At 37.6% G+C, this 24,372-nt stretch overlaps 1 protein-coding gene across 2 annotated transcripts in view; it reads left to right on the plus strand.

Annotated features, from left to right (window-relative positions):
• The first annotated feature begins 1,049 nt into the window (after positions 1-1,049).
• Positions 1,050-24,372, plus strand: part of MDM1 (Mdm1 nuclear protein) — a 28,867-nt gene continuing 5,544 nt past the window's right edge. The window contains exons 1-12 of one of the 2 annotated variants that reach the window (XM_012174601.4): positions 1,050-1,200; positions 2,213-2,327; positions 5,075-5,448; positions 6,626-6,760; positions 11,198-11,365; positions 12,626-12,729; positions 12,811-12,910; positions 17,855-17,884; positions 18,219-18,394; positions 19,432-19,737; positions 20,532-20,644; positions 20,742-20,851. In XM_012174601.4, coding sequence (XP_012029991.2) covers positions 1,183-1,200; positions 2,213-2,327; positions 5,075-5,448; positions 6,626-6,760; positions 11,198-11,365; positions 12,626-12,729; positions 12,811-12,910; positions 17,855-17,884; positions 18,219-18,394; positions 19,432-19,737; positions 20,532-20,644; positions 20,742-20,851 — 1,749 coding nt within the window. In that variant the 5' untranslated portion in view covers positions 1,050-1,182. The remainder of the gene's footprint in view (positions 1,201-2,212; positions 2,328-5,074; positions 5,449-6,625; positions 6,761-11,197; positions 11,366-12,625; positions 12,730-12,810; positions 12,911-17,854; positions 17,885-18,218; positions 18,395-19,431; positions 19,738-20,531; positions 20,645-20,741; positions 20,852-24,372) is intronic. The other variant, XM_012174602.4, reaches the window with a different exon arrangement.

The following is a 24,372-nucleotide window of genomic DNA, read 5'->3' on the forward strand; positions in this document are numbered from 1 at the left end:
TTCAGACATCTACCCTTTAACTGTTCTGGTTTCTTTACTTATTTTAGTTCTTCTAATTTCAAGGCTGAGTCTGAATCTTTATTCCTGAACTTTTTTCTATCCATCATTTTTAGGGATGACTCCTTCCTCCAATGTCTATGTTGTTAATACCACTTATTTGGCAATTAGCACATGATACATTGTACTATTACTGACTAAATATATGTTCACTCTCCCCAAGCATATTAACTATCTGGACAATTTAGTTCTTTTCCGTTGTTAGGGTCAGCATGGCATTCTCTCAGGTAGAATCTCAAGAAATATTTATTGATGATGATAAAAATCAAACGAAATTTCATTTTTTAAAAGGATGAGAGGAGAAACAAAGCCGAGGCTCTGAGAGTTGAGACTCACAACCATCATTAATGAACGCGTCCTAATCTAGGAGCTATATGTACATCTTCTAGGGGAAGGGGTTGTGAGAGGCAAAAATATCACCGAAAGTCAGCAGTTTGCCTTTCAAGATTCAATTTAAAAAAAAGGGCTTTGGCCTGCCTAAACTATATTTATTTTCTGGCCTCTTCGTTTTGATGTGATAGTAAACAGTGTAGCATGGTTGTCCATGGCAGGAATTGATATTCCAAAGAACAGACCTGAATAGTTTCACCTCATAAAAAGAAACATTCGGTTCTGTCATACACGTTGGAATTAAAAACACACTGTGCTGTTTATGACGTCAAGAATCGGGGCCCAGCGAGGTCGGTGACTCAACGAATCCCAGCAGTTAGACCATTGTTGCAGAGTGGCCCACAAACCAGACGCCATCAACTCGTCAGGACGAAGCTCCCGCGGGGCCCCGCCCACTTCGGGTCCGGGAGCCTCATTGGCCGGCCTTCCGCCCGCCACTTCTACCAGCCCGCGGGATTTGGCTCGGGAGGCGGGCGTTTTCCTTTCCGACACTAATTGGCCGAATCTTAATGACGGCATGGGGTTTTTGGAGTCTCAATTGGTTCTTAGTCTTCAGAATGGGCGGGGAAAGGCAGAGCGACAGGGCTCAAGGAGGGAATCGCGGAGTGCGCCGGCGCGTAGTCGAGGACGCTGGGCCGAAGCTTTTGCCTGGGAACCTACTGTTGTCGCCCCGCCCCCTCGAAGCTTTTTGTCCCGTTAACTGTCGGGGTGGCGGGGGCTCCAGCTCAGGCCGACATGCCGGTGCGCTTCAAGGTGAGGACGGGGTCCCCGGGCCCGAAGCCTGATGGGGGGAATTAAGGCGGGGCGGGTGCGGCGTGCCGGAGCCTCACTGGCTTTCTGGGCCGCGCCCCTCGGCCCCGTAGAACCTGTCAGCTCCCGAGGCTGCCTGTCACTATCCCGGAGGATGCTCATCTCCTCTTACCTAGCCCCCTCTCCGCTCACACTCGGTTCTGAGTTGTCGAGTGGAAGAGTTAGATGGTTTGAGATGGATTTATTTGGGGCGGGAACGGGGGAGGTGCTCAGAGGCGTGTACATAGAGGGCACTTTATAATGAGAACTGTGGGGGCTTCAGATTGGGGCACCTGTGGACCACATCACAGCTTAGCATTTAACACCCGTTCCCTTTAAAACTTCAGGGCGTTTTATGTCTTAAAGGCTTGAGAAGTGGGACCCTGACGAGATTAAAGACAGGGTATAAGAAACACATTATTCATAATCATGCATTTCTTTAAGGTTTGTTGATAGTTTCTGATTGGTAGCTGTCATGATCAAGCACGCAACATAACAGTTGACCACAGTGCTCCACAAGCCCTGCAGTCTTCTTTTATCTTGAGGGTTTGTATTCAGAATGGGAGGGGAATTTGTCTTTTCTTGGTTGACTTTACAAAACTTCACAAGGAACTAGGCATACAATTGCAATATAATATTGTGTACTCGGTGAGAACTTCATTAGTTAGGATAATTATAGTGATGAGGATTTAAATTGCCACCCATTTTCAGACCAAAGCTCAAGCTTTTGATTCCAACATCCAGCAAAAGGGTAGCCATTCCTAGTAGCATCTGCCTCGGATTAAGGTTATAACACTGAACTGCTTAGCGCAGGGCCGGGTAAATATTAGGAGCTATTATTAAGGAGCTCTTCTGTGTTTAATTAGTCTTAAGTATTTCCACTCTTTTTAGAGGTTCAGACATGATTTTTACTGATGTATACTTTAAAACAACTTTCATTAATTACATTGTACTTAAATTGTACTTTGCATTACAGGGGTTGAGTGAGTACCAGAGAAATTTTCTGTGGAAAAAGTCGTATTTGTCAGAGTCCTGTAATTCCTCAGTGGGGAGAAGACACCCATGGGCTGGACTTAGATCAGATCAATTAGGTGAGTTGAACAATTAGTTGTCATTATAACTTGAATAAACCTTGGGCAAAATGATTAAAAATCTGTGGTTTCCCCGAGTGTGATAGAAGGAGAGAGAGACAGACTGACTTGATTCAACCTGCTTGCTTAATTCCCCCTTACTAGAATATAAGATCTCTGAGAACAGAGCTCTGTCTTCACCACCGTGTTCCTGCCCAGTACCTAACGTAGGGCCTTGGCACATTCTAAAGCTTATTAAAACTCTCTCTTTTTTTAAAATGAATGCATAAACCTGGGTTTGAATCCACATTTGCTGTGTGACTTTGGACAAATTGGGCCTGTTTCACCAAGTGGGACTTGGGAAGCCCCTTGCACAGGATTGTTGGGAGTGATGAATGAGATGTTCCTGTTAAGGGCTAGGTGCTTATACACAGATACTGCTAGGTGCTCCTCCTGTGACCCCTGTGAGAGTGCAGATGTGTAGGATATAATTTCCTCCAATCTTAGATGTTTGAAGCCAGGAAAAGACTTAAAGAGTGGGGTGCCAAGTCTGGAAACTAGTAAGAAGAGCATATTTCCAGGATTAGGTTTGGAGAACAAAGGGAAGAGTGGACTAGAGTGGGTGGTTCTTTTAATATTCCTCTGAATTGTCAGGCTCCTTTGCCCAGAGCCTGGCTTCAAAGCCCGAGTGTCCCTGCATCTTAGGCAGGGTGGTGCTCATAATCCTCTCCAGATGACCAGAATTCCACAAATGTGAGGCTCTATTAGATTAAGTATCCCAACATAAATCTCTCAAATGTAGCTAAGCTAAACCCATTGAGGGCCTTAAGGGATATTATGACACTGGCGAATTGGTTAACCATATAACATTTTAGTTTAGATCAGCTGCATTTGAAAGGGTGATGATGAAATGAGACTATGGAAACAGAGCCGCTTTGGAGTATGATACCTTAATGAGAAAGGAATGTCTAGGGGGAGGGGCAGAGTGGAAACTCCAGGTTGTTCAAAAAGGAGGTAGAAAGCTAGCAAGGAACAGCAGCAGTGTTACCTGAAACTGGCTAGACATTCTCTGTGTCTTTTTCCTTCTAGTGTGTGCAGAGAGACAAGGGTGGACCACTTGAGAAGCTTCCCTTTTCATTTTGCTCTTCTTCCACCAGCCCTGCTCTGTTAAAGAGGGACGTCTAGGGCAGTGGTCTTCAAGTATTTTTGGTTTCATAACTGCTAAAAGAATTTAGAAAATCTATCTGTCTTCACATTTTAAAGTTGATATTTAATTTTTTAAATAAAAGCGTAATGAACAGTACAATCAAAGGATATATTTCTGGCTTATTGTGCATACACAAATATCATAAATGTTTTACACGTATTTTGTTAACTTTGGAGCTGCTAGTTTAGCTCAGTTTACGGTAAGTGTTCATCATTTAATTGGTAAAGTCAGTCCTCATTGGAAAATTAATCAGATAAAATTAGAATTTTCCATGAGAAGAAAGTCTAACTTTATTTTTTGGGTCACATAAGTGCATTAATATGCATATATGCATTTCACATAATGAATCTTACACTTGAATTTTAGTTTAAGATAGGTAGATGGAAAAGGCCTGGAGCTAGATAAAATAAGGTGCTGTTCCTTTTGTTATTTCTGCCTTCTTTGCTGTTAAATATTCCGCATCAGGAGTTGTGCTTTCTTGAATTGTTCCTTTGTTTGTCCTCCCCACCTATGACAAATTTTTAAAGAAAATTCCATAGGGTGGTTGAGAGCCGTGTGTTCCTTTTGTAAAGTGGGCAAAGGGTGATTATGAAAGGAGCGGTGAGAAGGGAAACTACAGATGGCAGATGAAGCCCTTAGGCAGATCAGTGTCAGGAAGTGGCACATATGGAAGTGAGGATCTGGAAAGTGATTCCTTTAAGCTGCCGTTTCTGCACCCCTCATCTGGATGTCTTTATATGCCTCCAGACATGTATGCATCCAGTGTGAAGACTGTGGTCTAGGGGAGACTTGCACCAGTGGAGACTTTGTGTCCAATGGCAAAAATATCCATGATAGACGCTAAAGAGCTCTGATTTTAGCTAATGCCAGATTGTCTGTCCACCTTCCCTTCTCTTCTAGTCTTAATCTTTCTTCTCCATCCTACACCATCGTCTTTCTATTTAAAGAATAGCTCCAAACTAGGGCAGTATCTCAGAGCTCCTCTTACCTGGGTAGAAGGTTAAGTTTTTTGGGCATTTGCTTTCCAGAGAGAAATATAGAGAAATTGTATCTTAGCTCTGGTTCAAAGGGTTCATTCTCTTTAACTTCTCAGGAAGAGCTCAAGGCAGATATAGAGCCAAGATCTAGCATAATGACATCTCATCCCTTCTCATCTTGGTCTGCACTGCATAAGAGAAGCTTTGTGAAAAGTTCCACATTTTGACAGTACCAGGGCCCATTGTCCTGCTAAGTAGCACAGGAAAGTAATTAGAAACGGAGGCAACACATTCCTCCTGGCTTGCCAGTTCCATCACGTTGCAATTCTAGTGACTTGTGTTAGGATAACTTGAACATCATGACCCCAATTTAAATTTATGGTCAAACTTTTACTATTTCTTTAAAGCAAAATTAGAGATTTTACATTGGAAAACTGTACTTCTTTTTAATCCTGTAACTGGAAGGATATTGTGTATCTCAGGTGAATTTTACATTCCATTTCTTCTCTCATACATGTGATTCAAAGTTGTCTTTGTGGCTTTATGCTTTGGTTTCTGCTAATTTTGCATATTATATTTTGTAGGAATCACAAGAGAGCCAAGTTTTATTTCCAAAAGAAGAGTCCCTCATCATGACCCACAGATTTCAAAATCTCTTGAGTGGAATGGAGCTACCTCAGAGAATGATGTGGTCCTATCACCAGAAACTGAAGCTCCCAGAACACCAGAATCACAGGAGGCAGAACAAACAGAAGATGTTAACCAAGAAAGACTTCTTCCAGTAGAAGCCTCCAGGGGTCCCAAGAGAACCAGATCTCACTCTGCAGACTCTAGAACTGAGGGGGCTTCAGATATTGTAGAAAATAAGGAAGATGTAAAAGCAGACCGCGTACCAGCTAATGAAAATGTGGAGCTGAAACATCCTACCAAGCCTCTTTCAGAAAATGTAGATGATAGGGTATGTGTATTCACTGTATTTCTTTTTAGAAGCATAGAATTTTCTATAAATTCTATCATTTCAGTAATATTGATTGTAATTTAATTAATTGTAATTAATTATAATTAATTTAATTGATTGTAATTAATATTGATTGTAATTAAGTAATATAATTTTGTTGCTTAATTTTTTTCTGCTGTTTTCTTGTTCAAAGTCTGTAGAATAGACTATAAGGTGATAGTTGACTTTAGTTATTATGAATTAGTTCTATTCTTAACAGTTGCCATTTTGTACTGGTTATTTTCAGATAGCTCTTCATTGGGAAGACAGTCTGCCTCTGGATTTCATTTATCATATATCAGCATCTGAGTCCTAAGGGAGAGATCAAGTTGAGACAGAGAAGGGGAGTAGGCTATTACTTCTGGCAGGGATGGTGAGCTGACTTATACCTAGGCCCTTTTCAATTTCTTATTGTATACCAGAGGAAAAAAAAAACAGCCTCAGTTGGCAAAATGCAAAAGAAAGGAGAGGTCTGGCTGGATCTCAAAAGATCTTGCAGTTTGCTCTCTTATGTCATAGCTGGCCTGTGGAAGGCCCCTGCAAGCACATAAGCAGAGGCTGTGGGGCCCTGTGCAGGCACCTCACTGCCTTCCACAGTTTTCTCCACTCTACTGCTTCCTCCCTATTTCATGTCCACCACTAACTGGAACCACGGAGAGGCATTTAAAAGTGCTGGAAAACCAGGGGACACAAGGGAATCAAGGGAGGTAACATGTAAGTCTGATGGGCAGGGGAAGAGGTGTCCCAAAAGCAAGGTGTGGATGAGGTGATGAGCTGTTATTTCTTACTAGTAGATCCATTTATGAATAATTGGTAGGAATAAACTGAGAAATGTTACCTTTTGCTGGGATGCATGATAATTCCTTGACAGTATTAAGAAAGGAATTTTAAAGAGTCGCAATTTAAAAGGAACATTACTGATGGAAGTTTGCTCTATAACAATGTGCATATGGTTAACAATACTATACTATACACTTAAATTTGTTAGGAGTGTAGATTTTTACATTGTATGTTTATATTGTATTTTTATATTGTATTGTATATATGTATGTTTATTTTAAATTACAGTTAAAAAACAAGTTTGAATAGAAATTTTTAATAACTTTGAATGTTCTGTTCTTTTTCCCTCCCCCAACAGTTAGATAGACTATTGCAGAAGAAAGCTGGATTGACAGTTGTTCCTTCACATAATGTCTTGAGGAATTCTGAATATCAAAGGCAGTTTGTTTGGAAGACCCCTAAACAACCTGCTCCAGCTTTTGCAGCCAATCAGGTAGTTTAATGGATGCAGTACATTTTTGAGTGCCATTATCTAATCTAGTGTTGCAGTTTACATAGAAAGAAATTAGATAGTAGATCTGGAGGTAGGTTCTAGAAAAGTGAAAATGAGAGTTTTGCTAAAATCATCCTGTTACTTCTGATTTATAGCAGTAATATTATACTGTCCTAGGCTACTGATGATCATTGTTGCCAGATCCATCACATATACTAAATATGAGACAGGGTAATGAAAACTTGAGGACTGGTAAGTTTTTGCATGCTGTGAATTTTTTTTTACTTATTAAAAAATTATTAAATTGGTTATATTCTACATGTTGGTTTTATTCTACATATTTATTTACATATGTTCTCCAGGTTCATCCATGTTGTAGCAAATGAAAGGATTTGCTTTTTAAATGCCAAATAATATTCCATTTTCTTTATCCATTCATCTGTCCATGGACACTTAGACTGATTCCGTATCTTGGCTATTGTGAATACTATAATGAACATGGCAGTGTAGATTATCTAGAGATACTGATTTCATATCCCTTGGATATATACCTGGAATAGGGTTGCTGGATCATATGATAATTATATTTTAAGTGTTTAAGTGTTGTGTTTCATTGACTAATATATTGCAAGTTTTCTGTCTAAGAAAGGCATAACTGCTTTGGGTATTTAATAAGTAAAAAATAGGTTGAGGTGATACAAGATATATAATTTTGTCTTTATATCAAATGACCAGTGATAGAATTGTCAATTTGTGTTTGTAAAATTCAAAAGCTAAAATGGTAACTAGAAGTGATATTAAGTTTCATCGTATTCTCACACAGTTTCAGTACTGGGCTACCATTACTAAAATATATATATTTTTTACTACTATAATTCTCTAGAAAGTTCTTAGCTCTTAACTCTCATTTATGTTCTTAACCATATTCCTAGGTGTAAGTAGGAAATACTTCCATTCAGAATATCCCCGAAGGTTCATGGAAGCTTAGTCTTTTCTTTCTCACTCACCTGTGTACTTTATGCATCCCCAAAGACTGAGAGGATAATTAGATTCAGAAAGACAATAACATGTCGTCTTATACTAAGATAATATTTCCACTGTTATAAATTGTAGCAAATTTAGGCTTACTTGTTATTCAGTTTTTAAAAACCTGAAATATATATAACATTTTAGGAACACAAAAAATAACCTAAAGCAATACATTCCCTTTATAAACCTAGTGAATAGAATCAATACTTCTTTTGCTGGCTCACAAGTGTTCTTAGATAGAAAATGTACCAGAAAATACAGCCTGAAAATTGTGATTGTTTAGTTTTTATGGAATATAAGCTAGAGGTAATTCAAATCAAAGCCCTATTGACAACTTTTACATATTTCAGTGAAAAGCATTGTGTAGAAATTTTCTTTTTATAGTATCAGAAGTCACTAGCAAATACCTTTACTGTTAGCTTTATTGCTGTCATTGGTGAAGACTTCAGAGAATTTTTTGTAAAGAAATGCTCTGTTAGTTAAAGCATATCAGCAGTTTCAGGTCTGTGGGTTGGAGAGTTGTGTGACAGAAATTTTTTCCATGCTTGTTGATGGGGAAATTCCTAAAGGAGCTATTCATTTCTGTTTTATCAGACACTTGTTTTCTGAAAGGATGTCTTATATATAAAGGAGTAAGAACAATTTATGGCAGAAAAGTTCTTGAGATTATGCTGAACTTAAAAAGATATACTGTTTGGTTTTGAAGTGTAGGTATATTATTCAGCATTATGAAGCAGTTAAACACCTTATTTGAACTCCATATCTTTTCCATTACTTTCTTTGTAATCAGTGGCAATATACCATAAAATGAAAACCATATCATGGAATAATAAGGATAAAAGGAAACATTTATAAATAGAAACATGATAATTACCTGATTTTTTCCCTTGCTTCAGGCTAAAATTAAGTAAGCAAAGGAAAAAAAATGAACAAATGCATGTCAGATATTGAAAATATTAAGAATATTTTATTGTTGCAGGAAGAAAAAAGTTGATGTCAAGGAGGAAAAAACTTGTAGAGCTGACGAAGTTGCTTTGTAAAGCTAATGTGTATTTTCATGTGATTAAAATCTGCCTATTTTACTTATCCTATTGCCAAACTAATGGAGTGGTAGGGAACTTTGGGGAGAAAAGATATGATTCATTATTTCTTTTGACTTAAGTATTATTTTGATTATAATAACTATTACTCAGAACATATTAATGAGCATCGAAAGTTGACCTTTGGATTTTCCTTCCAGTTTTATTGAGGTATAATTGAGAAAAATTACATAATTTTGATGTACAACATAAAGGTTTGCTATATGCATTCATTCTGAAATGATTACTACAGTCAAGCAAATTAACACATCTGTTGCCTCACATAGCTACCATTTTTTGTGTGTGTGTGAATGCACAACACTTAAAAATGCTTGATCTCTACCCTCTTAGCAAATTTTAAGTATACAGTACAGTACTGAGTTCTTCCCTGGTGGCTCAGATGGTTGAGTCTGCCTGCAATGCTGGAGACCTAGATTTGATCCCTGGGTTGGGAAGATCCACTGGAGAAGGGAATGGCTACCCACTCCAGTACTCTTGCCTGAAGAATTCCATGGACAGAGGAGTCTGGTGGTTTATAGTCTATGGGGTTGCAAAGAGTAGGACACAATTGAGTGACTAACACTTTCACTTTTTTCACAGTATTTTAACTGTAGTCATGCTATACTTTAGCTCTCCATAACTTATTTATCCTGCATAGATGAAACTTTGTACCCTTTGACCAACATATCTCCATTTACCCCCTCTCCTAGTCCCTGGAAACCACTATTCTATGAATTCTTTTAGATTCCACCTATAAGTGGGATCAAACCATGTAGTATTTTTGTCTTTCTGTGCCTGGCTTATTTCACTTAACATATGTTCTCCAGGTTCATCTGTGTTGTAGCAAATGAAGGGATTTGCTTTTTAAATGCCAAATAATATTCCATTTTCTTTATCCATTCATCTGTCCATGGACACTTAGATTGATTCCGTATCTTGGCTGTTGTGAATACTATAATGAGCATGGCAGTGTAGATTATCTAGAGATACTGATTTCGTATCCCTTGGATATATACCTGGAATAGGGTTGCTGGATCATATGATAATTATATTTTAAATTTTTTGAGGACCCCTCATGACTGCTTTCCATATGAATTTACATTCCCACAAATAGTGGACAGGGGTTCCCTTTTCTCTACATCCTCACCAATATTTGTTATCTTTTATATTTTGTTAATGCCCATTCTAACGTATGTGAGGTAAAGTCTCATTGATGTTGATTTACTCCTTGATGATTAGTGATGCATTCATGTACCTGTTGACCATTTATGTCTTCTTTGGAAAAAAGTTCTTTTGCCTATTTTTAAATCAGCTTGTTTTTTTTCTATTCAGTTTTTTATGAATTCTTTATTATTTTGAATATTAACTCTTTATCACATATGATTTGCAAAATTTCCTATTCCATCAGTTCAGTTCAGTCGCTCAGTCGTGTCCGACTCTGCAACCCCATGAATTGTAGCACGCCAGGCCTCCCTGTCCACCAACTCTCAGAGTTCACCCAAACTCTGTCCATCGAGTTGGTGGTGCCATCCATTCCATAGGTTATGTTTTAATTTTGTTGATGTTTTCCCTTCTTGTATGAAATGTTTTAGTTTGATGTAGTCCCACTTGTTTATGATTGCTTTTGTTGCCTGTGTTTTTGGTGTCAAATCCAAAAAATCGTTAAGATCCATGTCAAGGAGCTTAGCCTATGTTTTCTTTTAGGAGTTTTATGGTTTCAGGGCTTACATTCAAATCTGTAATCCATTTTGATTTAATTTCTATATATGGCATAAGATAATGGTCTAGATTCATTCTTTTACATGTGGCTATCCAGTTTTCTTAGCAGCATTTATTGAAGAAACCCTTTCCCCATTTTACATTCTTGACTCCTTTGTCATAAATTAATTGACCATATATGTGTGGGCTTGTTTTTGGACTCATTCTGTTCCATTGATCTATGTGTCTGTTTTTATGCCTCTTTGCCCATTTTTTAATCAGGTTGTTTCTTGCTATTGAGTTCCTTGATTTCTTTAAATATTTTAGAAATTGACCCCTTACAAGATGTATGCAGGTACTTTCTTGTACTCAATAGTTTGTCTCTTCACTCTGTTGATTGTTTTCTTTAGAGAAGTTTTTTTTTAAGTTTGACATAATCCCATTTGCCTATTTTTACTTTTGTTGCAATGGCTATTAATTAGCCATGTGAAATGAAATTATAGTCGTATATAATTTTCCCTTTTTTGTATCCTGATGATTAAACTTTATATGTGGAATGCTTTAAGCAATTGAAGTTCTAAGTTCTATATATTTAACAAAAAAACTAAACTAAAGTAATTTTTGTTTTAAGGTTTTCCACAATAAAAGCAAATTTGTTCCACAATTCAAAGGTAACTCAGTCATCCATGAAACTGAATACAAAAGAAATTTTAAGGGCTTATCCCCAGTGAAAGAACCAAAATTAAGAAGTCATTTGAAGGAAAACGGAAATTTTGAAACAATATCTCCTGAAAAGAAGGTATTTGTCAATTCTTTTTTTACAATTTATTTATTTTAGTTGGAGGCTAATTACTTTACAATATCACATTTTCTTTTACTTACCACCATTTGCAACTTTATAAGTTTCCTTTTACTTATCACCATGTGAGATTTTTGTTTTTAGCTAGTTCATTTATTTGTTTGTTCACTTAATGTCAAATGTTCATTGAGCCCTTGGTAGAAGCCAGGCACTGGTAGGTACTGAGAATACAATTATAACCATACTAAGCCTTAAGCAGCTCTTGGGCCACGAGCTCTTGTTGCATGGGGTAGACAGAGATGTAAATAAGTATAATACAGTGCAACGAATGCTTAATAATATAGCAGGTAAGTCTGCTATGCCTAATATCAAATGATTGGCCTTACAGTAATGTGAACTTCAGGGGTTACAGTGGTGATAGAAACACATACTTAAATGGAAATTAAGACAGAAATACACATACACACATGTTATTTTAAACTAGAGCTTTAGTATACCAAGTTATAGCCAGTATAATTCACACGACTTACCTCAGTACGTACAAACACCTACTTCTGTAAGAAGTTTACAGCTGTTTGAGTTGCATCATCAGGTTAAAACTATTGTAAACTATAGGTAAATCAGGGATAGGTCCTGTTTTTGAATCTCCTGGAATGTCATACCTATTTTATGGATTCTAAGAGTGAAAACCGTATGACTAAAAGTAAAATTATATATATATAAAATAAAGATATTACAGTTATATATGATTATAAAAATCATATATTATATAATATATGTGTATAATAATGTATAATACTTTTTTATTTGGACTTACAATATTCTTAAAGAGAAAAAGAATTGTTATTCAGTAAAGCAATGTGCTAACTTACTTTTTGGGACCTTCCATTTAATTATTGTAACAATTAAGTGTAGATTTAGAATATCAAAGGAAAATGTAAGACCAACGTTTAAAAGGTAGTTGAACGTCTAAATAAGTAACCTTGACATAATTAAAACATTTTTCTTAGCCAAGTATGTAAAATTTTTACTGTTAGAAAATGAAACCATATCCTGAGCTATATACTTCAAGAAACTAACCAGATAGACTAGTTTCAAAACTTGCTGTTGACTTGTGATTTTTGCATTATCTTAGTAGTAAAATCTTAGTTTTAAAAGCAATTATAATTCAGTATCCAAGTATACTTTATGACATCTGTATTTTCACTTTAATGTATAACATAAATGGAGCATGAAAAGTTCAAATTATTTTCATTTTAGTGTAATAAAACAGATGATCCTTTAAAATCAGAAGCAGAGATGGAATCAAAAGACTCAAACCAGCCTAAAAAGAAACTTACTCCTTGGAGACATCAAAGGCTTGGGTATGTATTTTGTAAGAAAAATATCATAGTATTTAGCTGATCAGCATGGTGAAATATTTACTCTCATTTCATTTCTGTTAGGAAGGTGAATTCAGAATATAGAGCAAAATTTCTGAGCCCAGCCCAGTATTTATATAAAGCTGGGGCTTGGACACGTGTGAAGGAAAACATACCAAATCAGGTGAGTATATAAACTCAGTAAACCCACATTTTCTCTGATACTACTTCAGTTTAATTTCAATAGTTTTACTTAGTAGTAGAGACTATATTTTGAAGATACATGATGTGGTGATAGCACCAGAAGTATCAGTTGGATATTATTTATCAGTGTATTTACTTAAAAAAAAAAATACCAACTAGCTCCTTAGAGATTAATTATAAGGTCTTTAAAGTTAAAAGTGTTTTTAAAATCAACTATTTTTGTTAATGAAGTCAGTTTATAGAATTGTAGCATTATATACTTGATTATTTTATAACCTGCAGACCTCCACTCTCAAGTGAAGACTGATTGATTTTTCAAGATTAGTTTGTCTGACTGCACCACTGTTAGCTCCTTGTTTTGGAAAGATTATCTCTTGGCCTGAGACTTTTTAAAATAAAGATGAGTTGGTAGTTAGGGTTTCAGTCAGTTCAGTAGTGTCCGTAGCTCAGTTGTGTCCAACTCTTTGCAACCCTATGGACTGCAGCACGCCAGGCTTCCCTGTCAATCACCAACTGCCAGAGCTCACTCAGACTCATGTCCATTGAATCAGTGATACCATCCAGCCATTTCGTCCTCTGTCGTTTGCTTCATCTCCTGCCTTCAGTCTTTCTCAGCATCAGGGTCTTTTCCAGTAAGTCAGTTCTTTGCATCAGGTGGCCAAAGTATTGCAGTTTCTGCTTCACATTTGGTCCTTCCAGTGAATATTCAGGACTGATTTCCTTTAGGATTGACTGGTTGGATCCCCTTGTGGTCTGAGGGACTCTCAAGAGTCTTCTCCAACACCACAGTTCAAAAGCATCAGTTCTTTGGTGCTCAGATTTCTTTATGGTCCAACTCTCACATCCATATATGACTACTGGAAAAACCACAGCTTTGACTAGATGGACCTTTGTTGGCAAAGTAATGTCTCTGCTTATTAATATGCTGTCTAGGTTGGTCATAACTTTTCTTCCAAGGAGCAGGCATCTTTTAATTTCATGGCTGCAATCACCATCTGCAGTGATTTTGGAGCCTGTCACTGTTTCCACTGTTGCCCCATCTATTTGCCATGAAGTGATGGGACCAGATGCCATGATCTTCGTTTTCTGAATGTTGAGCTTTAAGCCAACTTTTTCACTCTCCTCTTTCACTTTCATCAGGAGGCTCTGTAGTTCTTTGCTTTCTGCCATAAGGGTGGTGTCATCTGCATATCAGAGGTTATTAATATTTATCCTGGCAGTCTTGATTCCAGCTTGTGCTTCATCCAGTCCAGCATTTCTCATGATGTACTCTGCATGTAAGTTAACAAGCAGGGTGACAATATACAGCCTTGACGTACTCCTTTCCCAATTTGGAACCAGTCTGTTGTTCCATGTCCGGTTTTAACTGTTGCTTCTTGACTTGCATACAGATTTCTCAGGAGGTAGGTAAGGTGGTCTGGTATTCCCATCTCTTTAAGAATTTTCCACAGTTTGTTGTGATCCACACAGTCAAGGCTTTAGCGTAGTTAAGATTAAGATCTAAACATTTAATGGACTCTGAGGATTGTTACATCTAAAGTCATGATAAGGTAACAATCCTTATTCCTGCCCTCATGGAAGAGGACATTTTTGTTTTTGTTGTTAATTTAAGATGTTTCTTTAAGATTTCCTATTTAAGATTTCTCTCTTTAAGATTCCTGTAGTAATGTGACTTTTCTGGGGTGTTTTATTAATTACTACTGGTGGTTTAAAGTGTTTAAATTAGTGGAATAGTTTGCCTTAACCTCATGGTCAAAATCATTTAAAAAGCAAATTGGAGTTAGAAGAGAATAAGAATTTTTAGTTACGAGATTAGTGATGACTGATGGTGATAACAGTTTTAGTTGACCAGGTCATAGACATTTAATATTTTACTTAAACCCTATATACATTTTTTTCCCTGGAAGATACTTTATGTGGCTGCTTTTGATGTACCAACAATTAAGGATACCCACATTATCCTACTGCTAACATTTCATGGAATATTATTCTCACTCTTCAAATGCGCTTGGACATCGGCAACCTTACTGTTTGAGTGTTAACTCACCTGAAGTCCTGTTGCAGTTTTCTAGTCCATGTGTCGTCTTCACTTCCCTCTTTCTTCTTTGAGATATTGTACTTTTTGAATCTATAAATAATCTAGTCACTAGGTATTTTAAACCAAGTCCCAAGTTCATATTCACATAACGCTAAGGTAGTTGACTTTTTGGTCCAGTAATTGTTTGTTACCTCCAAACTATAACCAGTGGCACTATTCCTCTTTAAAATGCTCACTTCAAGGGTTGTTTTTTAATAATAACCAACAATTGCAATTGTTAAGTCCCATCCTCAGATTAACTGCTGGATCTGCGTTAATGCCTTTTTCCCTTGATTTTTAGGTAGTCTTCTTATCATCCCAACTACATTGGTTGAGATCATTTTTTTCTAATGTGCTTCCAGAAATTGGACTTTGTTTCAAGATGAAGTGCCGCTTTTGAGAGACGTTCTATAATTTGACAGACTTTTAAGCACTTTTAGGTATAAGATGACTCTTTATTTTCAGGGGATGAATTTTGGAAACAAGAATTATTTTATTCCCCAATTTTCTGAGTTTGAATTTTTACATTTAAATTTTAAACAAATTTAGTTGTGCTCTTAATTTAGAAAGAGAAATTCAGAAAGGAAGACACTTTTAGCACGTATGTCATGTACCTGATTGTATTACTTGACCTGGGAAGGGGTGTGTGTTGCTTTAATTGTTTGGCATGGCTTATTCATATCTTTTTTAGTGACTCTGGTTTTTGGCTGTGAGGATCAGTTTAAGCCACTGATTTTTTTACGCTTTCTAGCAGAACAAACACCTTACTTTGAAAATATCAGCCTCCTATTTTTTCATATTAGTTTAGGATTGCAGAAGTTTAAAATTATGTATTTGCAAAATATCGCAACATTAGCATGAAGATTATTAACAAAGATTGCTGATAAAGTGAATTTAAAGCACTGAGTTTTAAATGTCAGTAACAGACAAAGCTGAATAAAGTTTTTACAGAATTTCTGTATCTCCACTCCGTTCTTTAAAAAGAATCAGTGTCAAATAAAACTGGGTCACTGTGTGCATGGAGGGGATGTTTGTCCATCCTCTCATTCATCAATCAGTGATGTCCTCCCCCATGGATAGAATGCAGCCTTCCTCGTGGCTCCTTCTTGCTCGACCCTCACTCAATGCAGGACTGGTAGGACCCCCTTTTGAAACCTTCCTTCAGTTTATATCTCATTTGTTTATTATGGCATAGATCATACAGTGTTATGATAATGATTTATCATATAGGAGGAAGTCGGCCTCCTTTACCAGATTGTGAGTTCACTGAGTGCCGGCCCTTTCTTGCTTAGCTTTGCTACTAGCCGTATAGCTCAGGCCTAGCACTTAGTCCACACTCAGGAACAGCTTGTGGAATCAGTGTTGAAAGGCTGCATTATCCCTTACCTCAAGGGATTTGTAGGTTAGTAGGGGAGAATGACAAAAGCAGTAATTCCAGAAAAATGAAATAGGTACTAATGAGGGTATACACGAAGAGCTTTGAGAGCTCAGAGGAGGAAGTGATCCTAAGACATGAAGATTTTATCATGCGGGTGATGGGGTGACCATGATACATTTGAAGCATGCAGGGGTGTATTAGAAATAAAATCTGGATTCTATCAAGGCACTTTATTACAAGGTTCCTGTGCATTCAGAATACCCTGATTATGAGTATTCAGAATACCCTGATTATGAGTTCAGACTCAATCCATGTGTCTCAATTCTACCTGTTAAATGAAAAAAACGTTAACTAGTAATTTTCTGTAAGTTAAAAAAAATGGTAAATGAATATGGCTCAATTTTTTTTGACAGTGAAGAAAACATTTGAAGAAAGCAATGTTTTGAATTATCCTTTGGGAATGTTTCAGGTTTGGTTCATTAGAGCAATAGGATTCTATTGGCATTTTGCGGGGTTTTTTTTTGCCCTGGCAGGTGCTGTCCTTTGCTTTGGCTGATTCATTAGACGTAGTGCTTGCCTCCCTCTGCATCAGTAGTATCCTTAAGGAGCTGAGGATGTGTTTCTCCAGTTGCTTTCACAGTGCTAATTTCATTATATGCTTTTTTGTCTTCAAGTGAGAGAAGAGCAGCTTTAGCAGACAGCATCTAGATAGCCTTTTCAGGCTAATACTCTGTCTTTATGATAGGAAAAAGTTACACAGTTTTTTTTGAGAATAAATCAAATAGATTATTGAAAACAATTTTAAGCTGCAACTTAGTTTTTTTACATTGTGGGATTGTATTTAAGAAAGTCAGAAGGTGGCAGTATAATGTATAAAATGAAAGTGTCAGTGAGTATAAGAGACTCCTTTTCATGTGAAAATATATTATTTGCATATGAGGGAATTAATATGTGAGTCACCTCATATATAGTTCATCAGAATATTTTTGGGGGGTATCCTGTTAACTTTGTCAAATTTATTACATCTATGATTGTGATAGTCTTTTAAATTATGTATTTATTACTGGTTTGGGTGATTACAAGGGAATGTTGAGGAATTTGGAGGGGGAAGTCATGAGACTGTCTCAGTGGCCCTTCTGTGGTAGTAGCAGCTGTACATAAGCCAAGAAGTAAAGACTGAGGCTAGGGCTTTCTGGCATGTCAGTACTCTTCCAGAGGTGGGAAAATAGTCATTAGGTTACCTTGTGGACAGCATTCCACTCATGCAAGAATGTCGTTGGTTTTCAAGGCAATGTTAAGGTATCTTGGTTACCAAATTAAATGTTGTTAAAAGTACTATAAAAAATATTGATTGACAAGTTTTGGTATATATTTAGAAAGAAGAATAATAAGATATTTCACTGACTCCCATTAATATTCACTTATGGCATTAACCTGTCATTAAGTATGTTTCTGTATTCCTCCCCTAGGCTTCTCTAAATGCCATGTGGTATGCGGAGGTTGGTCGCTTTCATGTTTTTAAAAATTGTAATAATGCATAGAGTACTTGTGTAATTTCAGTTGAAGAAAGAAGTAGGTGTCAGTGTTTTTCTTAGCTGCTGTAAATTTCTCCCTGCCTGCTGGCCTGGAGTAAAATAATTGCATTGTGCTTAAGCTTGACTATTTTAATTTCTGCTTAAAAATGCACATAGCCTTATGAATGTGTGTGGCTATTTTTGCCTTTCTTTCTCCTTGGTCTCTGGCTGTATTTGTGCAGTGTCTTGGATATGCTACTCGGTGGTATTTGCAAGGAGCGTTTAAAATAATACATGGTATCTCAATTCTCCTGCATAGGTTAAAGAACTCCGAGAGAAGGCTGAGTTTTATAGGAAACGAGTTCAGGGAACCCATTTTTCTCGGGATCATCTGAATCAGATTCTGTCTGAAAACAACCGCTGTTGGGATGTCTCCTCAACCACGAGCTCAGAAGGAACCATTAGCAGCAACATCAGAGCGCTAGATCTTGCTGGGTGAGATGTTCTTAGTGGATGGTGGAAAAGTATGTTATAGAGTAATGTGGATCATAGAATTACGTAGGAACATGATATGAAGACTCAAAATTTGTACAGTCAAGTGGAAATATATCAGCCACTTAACTACTTTTAGTTTATTTTTTGTGAAAAGTAAAGCTATACATACTTGCTTTACACACCTGTGTAGAAATAATGCATAATTTAAATCTGGAAGTTTCGATTTTATCATATTCCTTGTCAGCAATTAAGAGTAAAATGGGGATGACTAGCAGTAGACATAAAACTTGAAAAGTAAAACAAAACAAAAAGACAACAATAATAAAAACTTAGAGAATATTAGCTATTGGTACTTATCCATTATCATTCATTAATGGAGTTTTGTGATTGATATGGAACTTTGGCCCTGATTCTGTGGAACAATTCTCTATTTTAGGTTTTAAAGTGAACACAAACTATTAAGAGGAATAGCACATTGATTTGCATTAAATAAAATAGTTTTCTGTTTTCATAGAGTATTAGTATGATCATACATACCAAATTGAACTGTAAATTATAATTAGGTGACATCTGATTTTAAAAGTCCACAAAATTTGTTCTTTGACAGTGACTCAAAAAAATTAACCTAATCTAAAATACAAAATTTGAATTAGCTTATTTGGTGTATAAGTACACACGAGTTTGTGCACAAGCCCTAATTGAGTAACTGAACAAATTAAACCGTTTAGGGGGTCCTAGTTTATGTATGCATTTATCAATTGAAAGATACATGGGAGTTTTGTCAGCAGTAGTACAGGCATATATGTGTGATGGTAGGAGTAAAAGGACATAAATTTATTTTGGAATATTTTAATAGATTATAACTTTAACTTCTATAACATGAACTCTTAGTTTGATTTTTTCCTTCAATATCTGGGCAAAGCAATATCAGTGGGAAACATAGTTGTGAACCATGGAAGGAAATGACGGACTTAATAAGTATCAACTAGAAACCTCAAACTACTAAATTTTAAAATAAAACTTATTTTGTTACACAGAGATCCTACAAGCCATAAGACTTTGCAGAAATGTCCTTCTACACAGCTAGAAGAAAAAAAAACTGTCTTGGAAGAACAGCCCCAGAAAACTACCACAGAGAAACCGGGTGTGTCAAATGCTCCCATCCCTGTTAGAAGGCGTCTGGCGTGGGATGCTGAGGACACCCCTGAAGACACACAGAAACAACCGAGGGAGGAGGAGCCGGAGGAGCAGGAGGAGCAGGAGAGGGACAAGCAGGTCAACGTGGAAGAGCCGGAGAAGCTGGAGGTACAGGAAGAATCTAAAGCAGACAAGATCAAAGAAGAGTAAGTGTGTAAAATTAAGTGTGTATGTAGACGCATTATTGTACACAGATAAGTATTTCATTTTGTCCCTAATGATAGTGGTTTACATTTTTGGTTTCATGACTAATAAAAAGCAGATTTTACTTTAATGTCATGAAATAGGCATTTCTATATGGTTTATATAATTTGATTCCCTCAGGGATTTGAGTCGCTCAAATCATTAGTCCCACTGCACTAATTGGGAATTGAACACTTGAACACTGGATTACTTGGGGAGGAAGTAGTTAGTGTTCTTTTTATTTATATCCTGCTAATTATGATTTTTAAGATGTGATTAGCTAGATATCTCTGAAAGAATGACTTCCTTTATGACTTAAGGAAAAATAATATTCTTTACTATCAGATGGTTATAGCGAAAAAGAAGTTTTGTGATGTTAAAATAAGTGATTTTTGCAAATAGCTAATTTCTGTTGATTTATATGCAAATTGTTTTGGGAAATGGTTCTCTACCATTGGTTATAGTGTTTTTTGTTCATAGTCTAACCCCCTTATTATTCATTCACGATTTTTGCAGCTAATGGAACCTAGGCTCTGGTTCAGGGGAAGAATTCTCCAGTGTGTTGCTGACTTGCAGTGATCTCCCCTCTTTTCCAGTAGTCAGTTTCTCTTAACTGCATGTGGATTTGTTTCTTATTTTTTCCGAAGCAAAATGGCCTTCTCTTAAAGGTTTATGCTTTAACTGCATAATGATGGCAAAGTATTTTTTTTGGTCATATTTTCTAGAGGACGTGCTTCATAATTGTCTTAATTTGTAGGTCGGAGTCATCTTCTATGTCTTCAGGGAAAGGAGGCAGGCTTCCTACTCCAAAGCTGAGAGAACTGGGTGGAATCCAGAGGACTCATCATGATCTTACCACTCCAGCTGTTGGTAATAGGCGGACACCGTACAGTTCTTATTTCACCTGCTTCCTCTACGTGATAATTTAGTTTAAATTGAAACAGTGGCATCTTCTGTATTTTTCCAGGTGGTGCTGTTTTAGTGTCTCCATCTAAAGTGAAGCCTCCAGTCATAGATCAGAGGAAAAGAGTATCCTCTCAGGATGGCTTAGAGACTTTGAAGAATGACTTTAGGAAGGTAAATATTTACACATTGGAGAAGAACATCTCTTTGGGAAGTGATTATTTTAGTTACATGCAATAAATACATGAGAGGTTCAGATTTTAGAAAATTCTGTCATATGTGGAGATGATGTTATTAACTTACTTTCAGAAGGCAAAAGCATTGAATTGTTTTTGAGGGTAGTGCCATTGTATTTTGACTGCTTACTTTCAAATATTGTCAGTAGTGACAACAGAGAGAGAAGAAAAACAGTACTATTGATTATGCATCTACTCAGACAGTTTTGTCCAGGCCCTGATTTAACTGGAGATGTAGCAGTGAAAGATGCAGGTAAAAATTCTGGCCCTCACTGAATTCACATTCTAGAGGAGGAGGGAGACAGTAAACAGGATAGTTAGGTAAAACACACAGTATTTTAGATAGTGATAGGGCTAAGGAGAAGAATAACGCAGGGGAAGTGAGTGGGAATTGGCCAGGGAAGTTCTCACTGAGAGGGTGGCGTTTGAGCAGAATCTGAAGCAGGTAAGGGACTACCCATATGCATATCTAGGAAGGCATTTTACAAAAAGAGCTGCTGCTGCTGCTGTCACTTCAGTCGTGTCCAACTCTGTGCGACCCCATAGATGGCAGCCCACCAGGCTCCCCCATCCCTGGGATTCTCCAGGCAAGAACACTGGAGTGGGTTGCCATTTCCTTCTCCAATGGATGAAAGTGAAAAGTGAAAGTGAAGTCGCTCAGTCATGTCCGACCCTCAGCGACCCCATGCAGCAGCAGGTGCAAAGTCCTCCAGTTGAGACGGTGCCTGATTCTTTGAGGAACAGGTAGGGAGTCAGCATGGCTGGAGATGAGAGCAAGAGAGTAGAATGGGCAGTGAGGTCAGAGGCATAATGAGGGATTAAACTGTGTAGGACCTTAGCGGTCATAGCAAAGACTTTGCATTTTATTCAGAATAAAATGCAAAGTCTTTGGAGGAGCAGAGGAATGATATGATTTGACTTAGGTTTTTCTAAGATCACTCTGGCTACTGTATTGGGAATGGACAATAGAGGTGCAAGAGCAAGTAATTGAAACTAGTTAGTCAATTACAGTATCCAGGAAGGAGGTGACAATCATTTGGATTGTAGTGGTAGCCATACCAGGAACTAGATTTGTTTTTTCTCCCCATTGTTTACGCTTTGGTTGCTGGCAGGCCGAGGAGTCATTAAACCTGCTATACACAATGATTTCCCCCCCTTTTTTCCTTAAAAAAGCTACTATCATAACATTAAATCCATAAGCCATTGAATTATCAATAAATTGATATCGATAATTCATTTAGGAATTGAATTAGCAATAAATTATCCCTGTCATTCAGTTGCCATTGTTTAATATTGTTCTATCTTTTCTACCATAGGAGTTAACAGAATTACTATCATAATATCCAGAAATACTTTTTGCTGGTAACTTTTAATGACATACCTTGAATTGTGGGAGTATTATGGGGCAGCAGCAATTTGGGAAACTTACGTGGAGATGATCATAATAGCTAGCATTTACTGAACACTTACTATGTTCTAGGCTCTGTGCTAAGTACTTTACATGTGTTAATTTGTTCAGTCTTCATAATGACTCTGTGAGGCAAATATTGTTAATATTCTCATTTAGGTGAAACCGAGGTGATAGAGCTGCCAAACAGTGAAGCAGAATTTGTCCCCAGGCAGTCTCTTCTCAGAGCCCACATTTTTAACTCTTAAACAGCACTGTCTCATAAGCCTTGAGAGTAGCATTTTTGTGGTATTGGTTTGTCAAGTACCATCTGTACATTTTGTAAATGATACTAAAAACCCAAGTGTTTGCTAGCTCTCTTTGTCCAGCAGATGTTTCTTATCCGTTTACCTTCATGCTAGATTCTGTGCTTGTGATAATAAGTGAAAGTAGACATGGTACACTGAACTTCCATGTAGCTCAGCTGGTAAAGAATCCACGTGCAATGCAGGAGACCCCGGTTCAATTCCTGGATTGGGAGGATCTGCTGGAGGAAGGGGTAGGCTACCCACTCCAGTATTCTTGGGCTTCCCTGGTGGCTCAGCTGGTAAAGAATCTGCCCACAATGCAGGAGACCTGGGTTCAATCCCTGGGGTGGGAAGATCCCCTGGAGAAGGAAAAGGCTACCCACTCCAGTGTTCTGGCCTGGAGAATTTTATGGTCTGTATAGTTCATGGGGTTGCAAAGAGTCGACACGACTGAGTGACTTTCACTTTCAGACATGGTCCATGATTTTACTGAACCTACAGTCCTGTGAGAATCACAGCCCCCAGAAAGTAAAATTAAAACTAGTAATTGTTTCAGAGAAGTATATATTGCTATTCTGGAAGAAATTGACCCAGTAATGGAGATTAGGAAGCTTCTTAAAAGTCAAGGATGCTTCTTTGAAGAAGTCATAATTGAGTTGAGATACAGAGGAAGAGGAGCTAACTAGGTAAAAAGAGTGAGGAGAAGCATAGCATATGCCAGGATCTGTGGAGAGAAAGGACATAGGGTTTTAAGAAACAAAAGCCAGTCCTGTGTGTGGCAGGAATCAGATGCAAGATGAGGTTGGAAAAGAGAGCAATACTAAGAATATCTTCCATCTCAAGTAAAATAGAAAGCCATTGGGATATTTTAAATATGGGAGTGTTGTGATTGATTCATGTTTTGCAAGATCTTTCTGGCAGCCATGGAAGGCAAGAATAGACTATGGATACCTCTGGAGGCCCATTGCATAGTCCAGGTGGGAGCTATGATAGCCTGGACTAGGAAGGTGGGCACAGACATGAGTGAAATTAAAGAATTGTGTGAGGGGAACAACATCAAGGCCTGGTTCTGGGTAGGATAATGGCTCCTAGGTTTCTGACTTACCCAGCAGAATTGATGGAGAGTGCCATGCTCTGAGTAAGAGAACTCTGCACCACAGCCATCTTTGGAGGGGAATATCAGGAGTTTCATTTTCATTCATTCAGTCCACAATTTACTGTGCTCTTACAGTGTGCCAAGCACTGTTAGGATCTGGGGATTCATTGGTAATCAAGATAAAATCTCTGCCGTCATGAAACTTACATTTTCATTGGCCGAATAGACAAATGATTTTTTTAAAAGAATTTCAGACAGTAGTGAGTGCTGTGAATTAAGTAAAACTGCAGACAGCCTCCAAGGGGTGGGTGAGACAGTTTTTAAGTCATCAGAACAGGCACCTCTGAGGAGGTGACATTTTAACAATGTCACCTAGCTAATGAGGGAGGGGCCCAGTGCAGAGACGTGGGCCAGAGATTGTTTTCCAGATAGAAAGAACAGCAAGGGTACGCGTACAACAGTGACAGTTTGATAGAGTGAAAAGGCCTGTGGAGCCTGGAGGAAGAAGGCAGAGGAGAGGTGGGGAATGAAGGTAGGAAGGGAGGCTGGGTAAGGAGTGGGGATGTTATTCTAATGTCAGTGGGAAGCCGTTGGAGGATTTCATGCTATTAAACAAATATAAATCTCTGATACACTTGATAAATAAAATTACTGGCTACTCAGTGGAG

The sequence above is a fragment of the Ovis aries genome, chromosome 3 (genome assembly GCF_016772045.2).
Source record: "Ovis aries strain OAR_USU_Benz2616 breed Rambouillet chromosome 3, ARS-UI_Ramb_v3.0, whole genome shotgun sequence".
Taxonomy (NCBI): domain Eukaryota; kingdom Metazoa; phylum Chordata; class Mammalia; order Artiodactyla; family Bovidae; genus Ovis; species Ovis aries.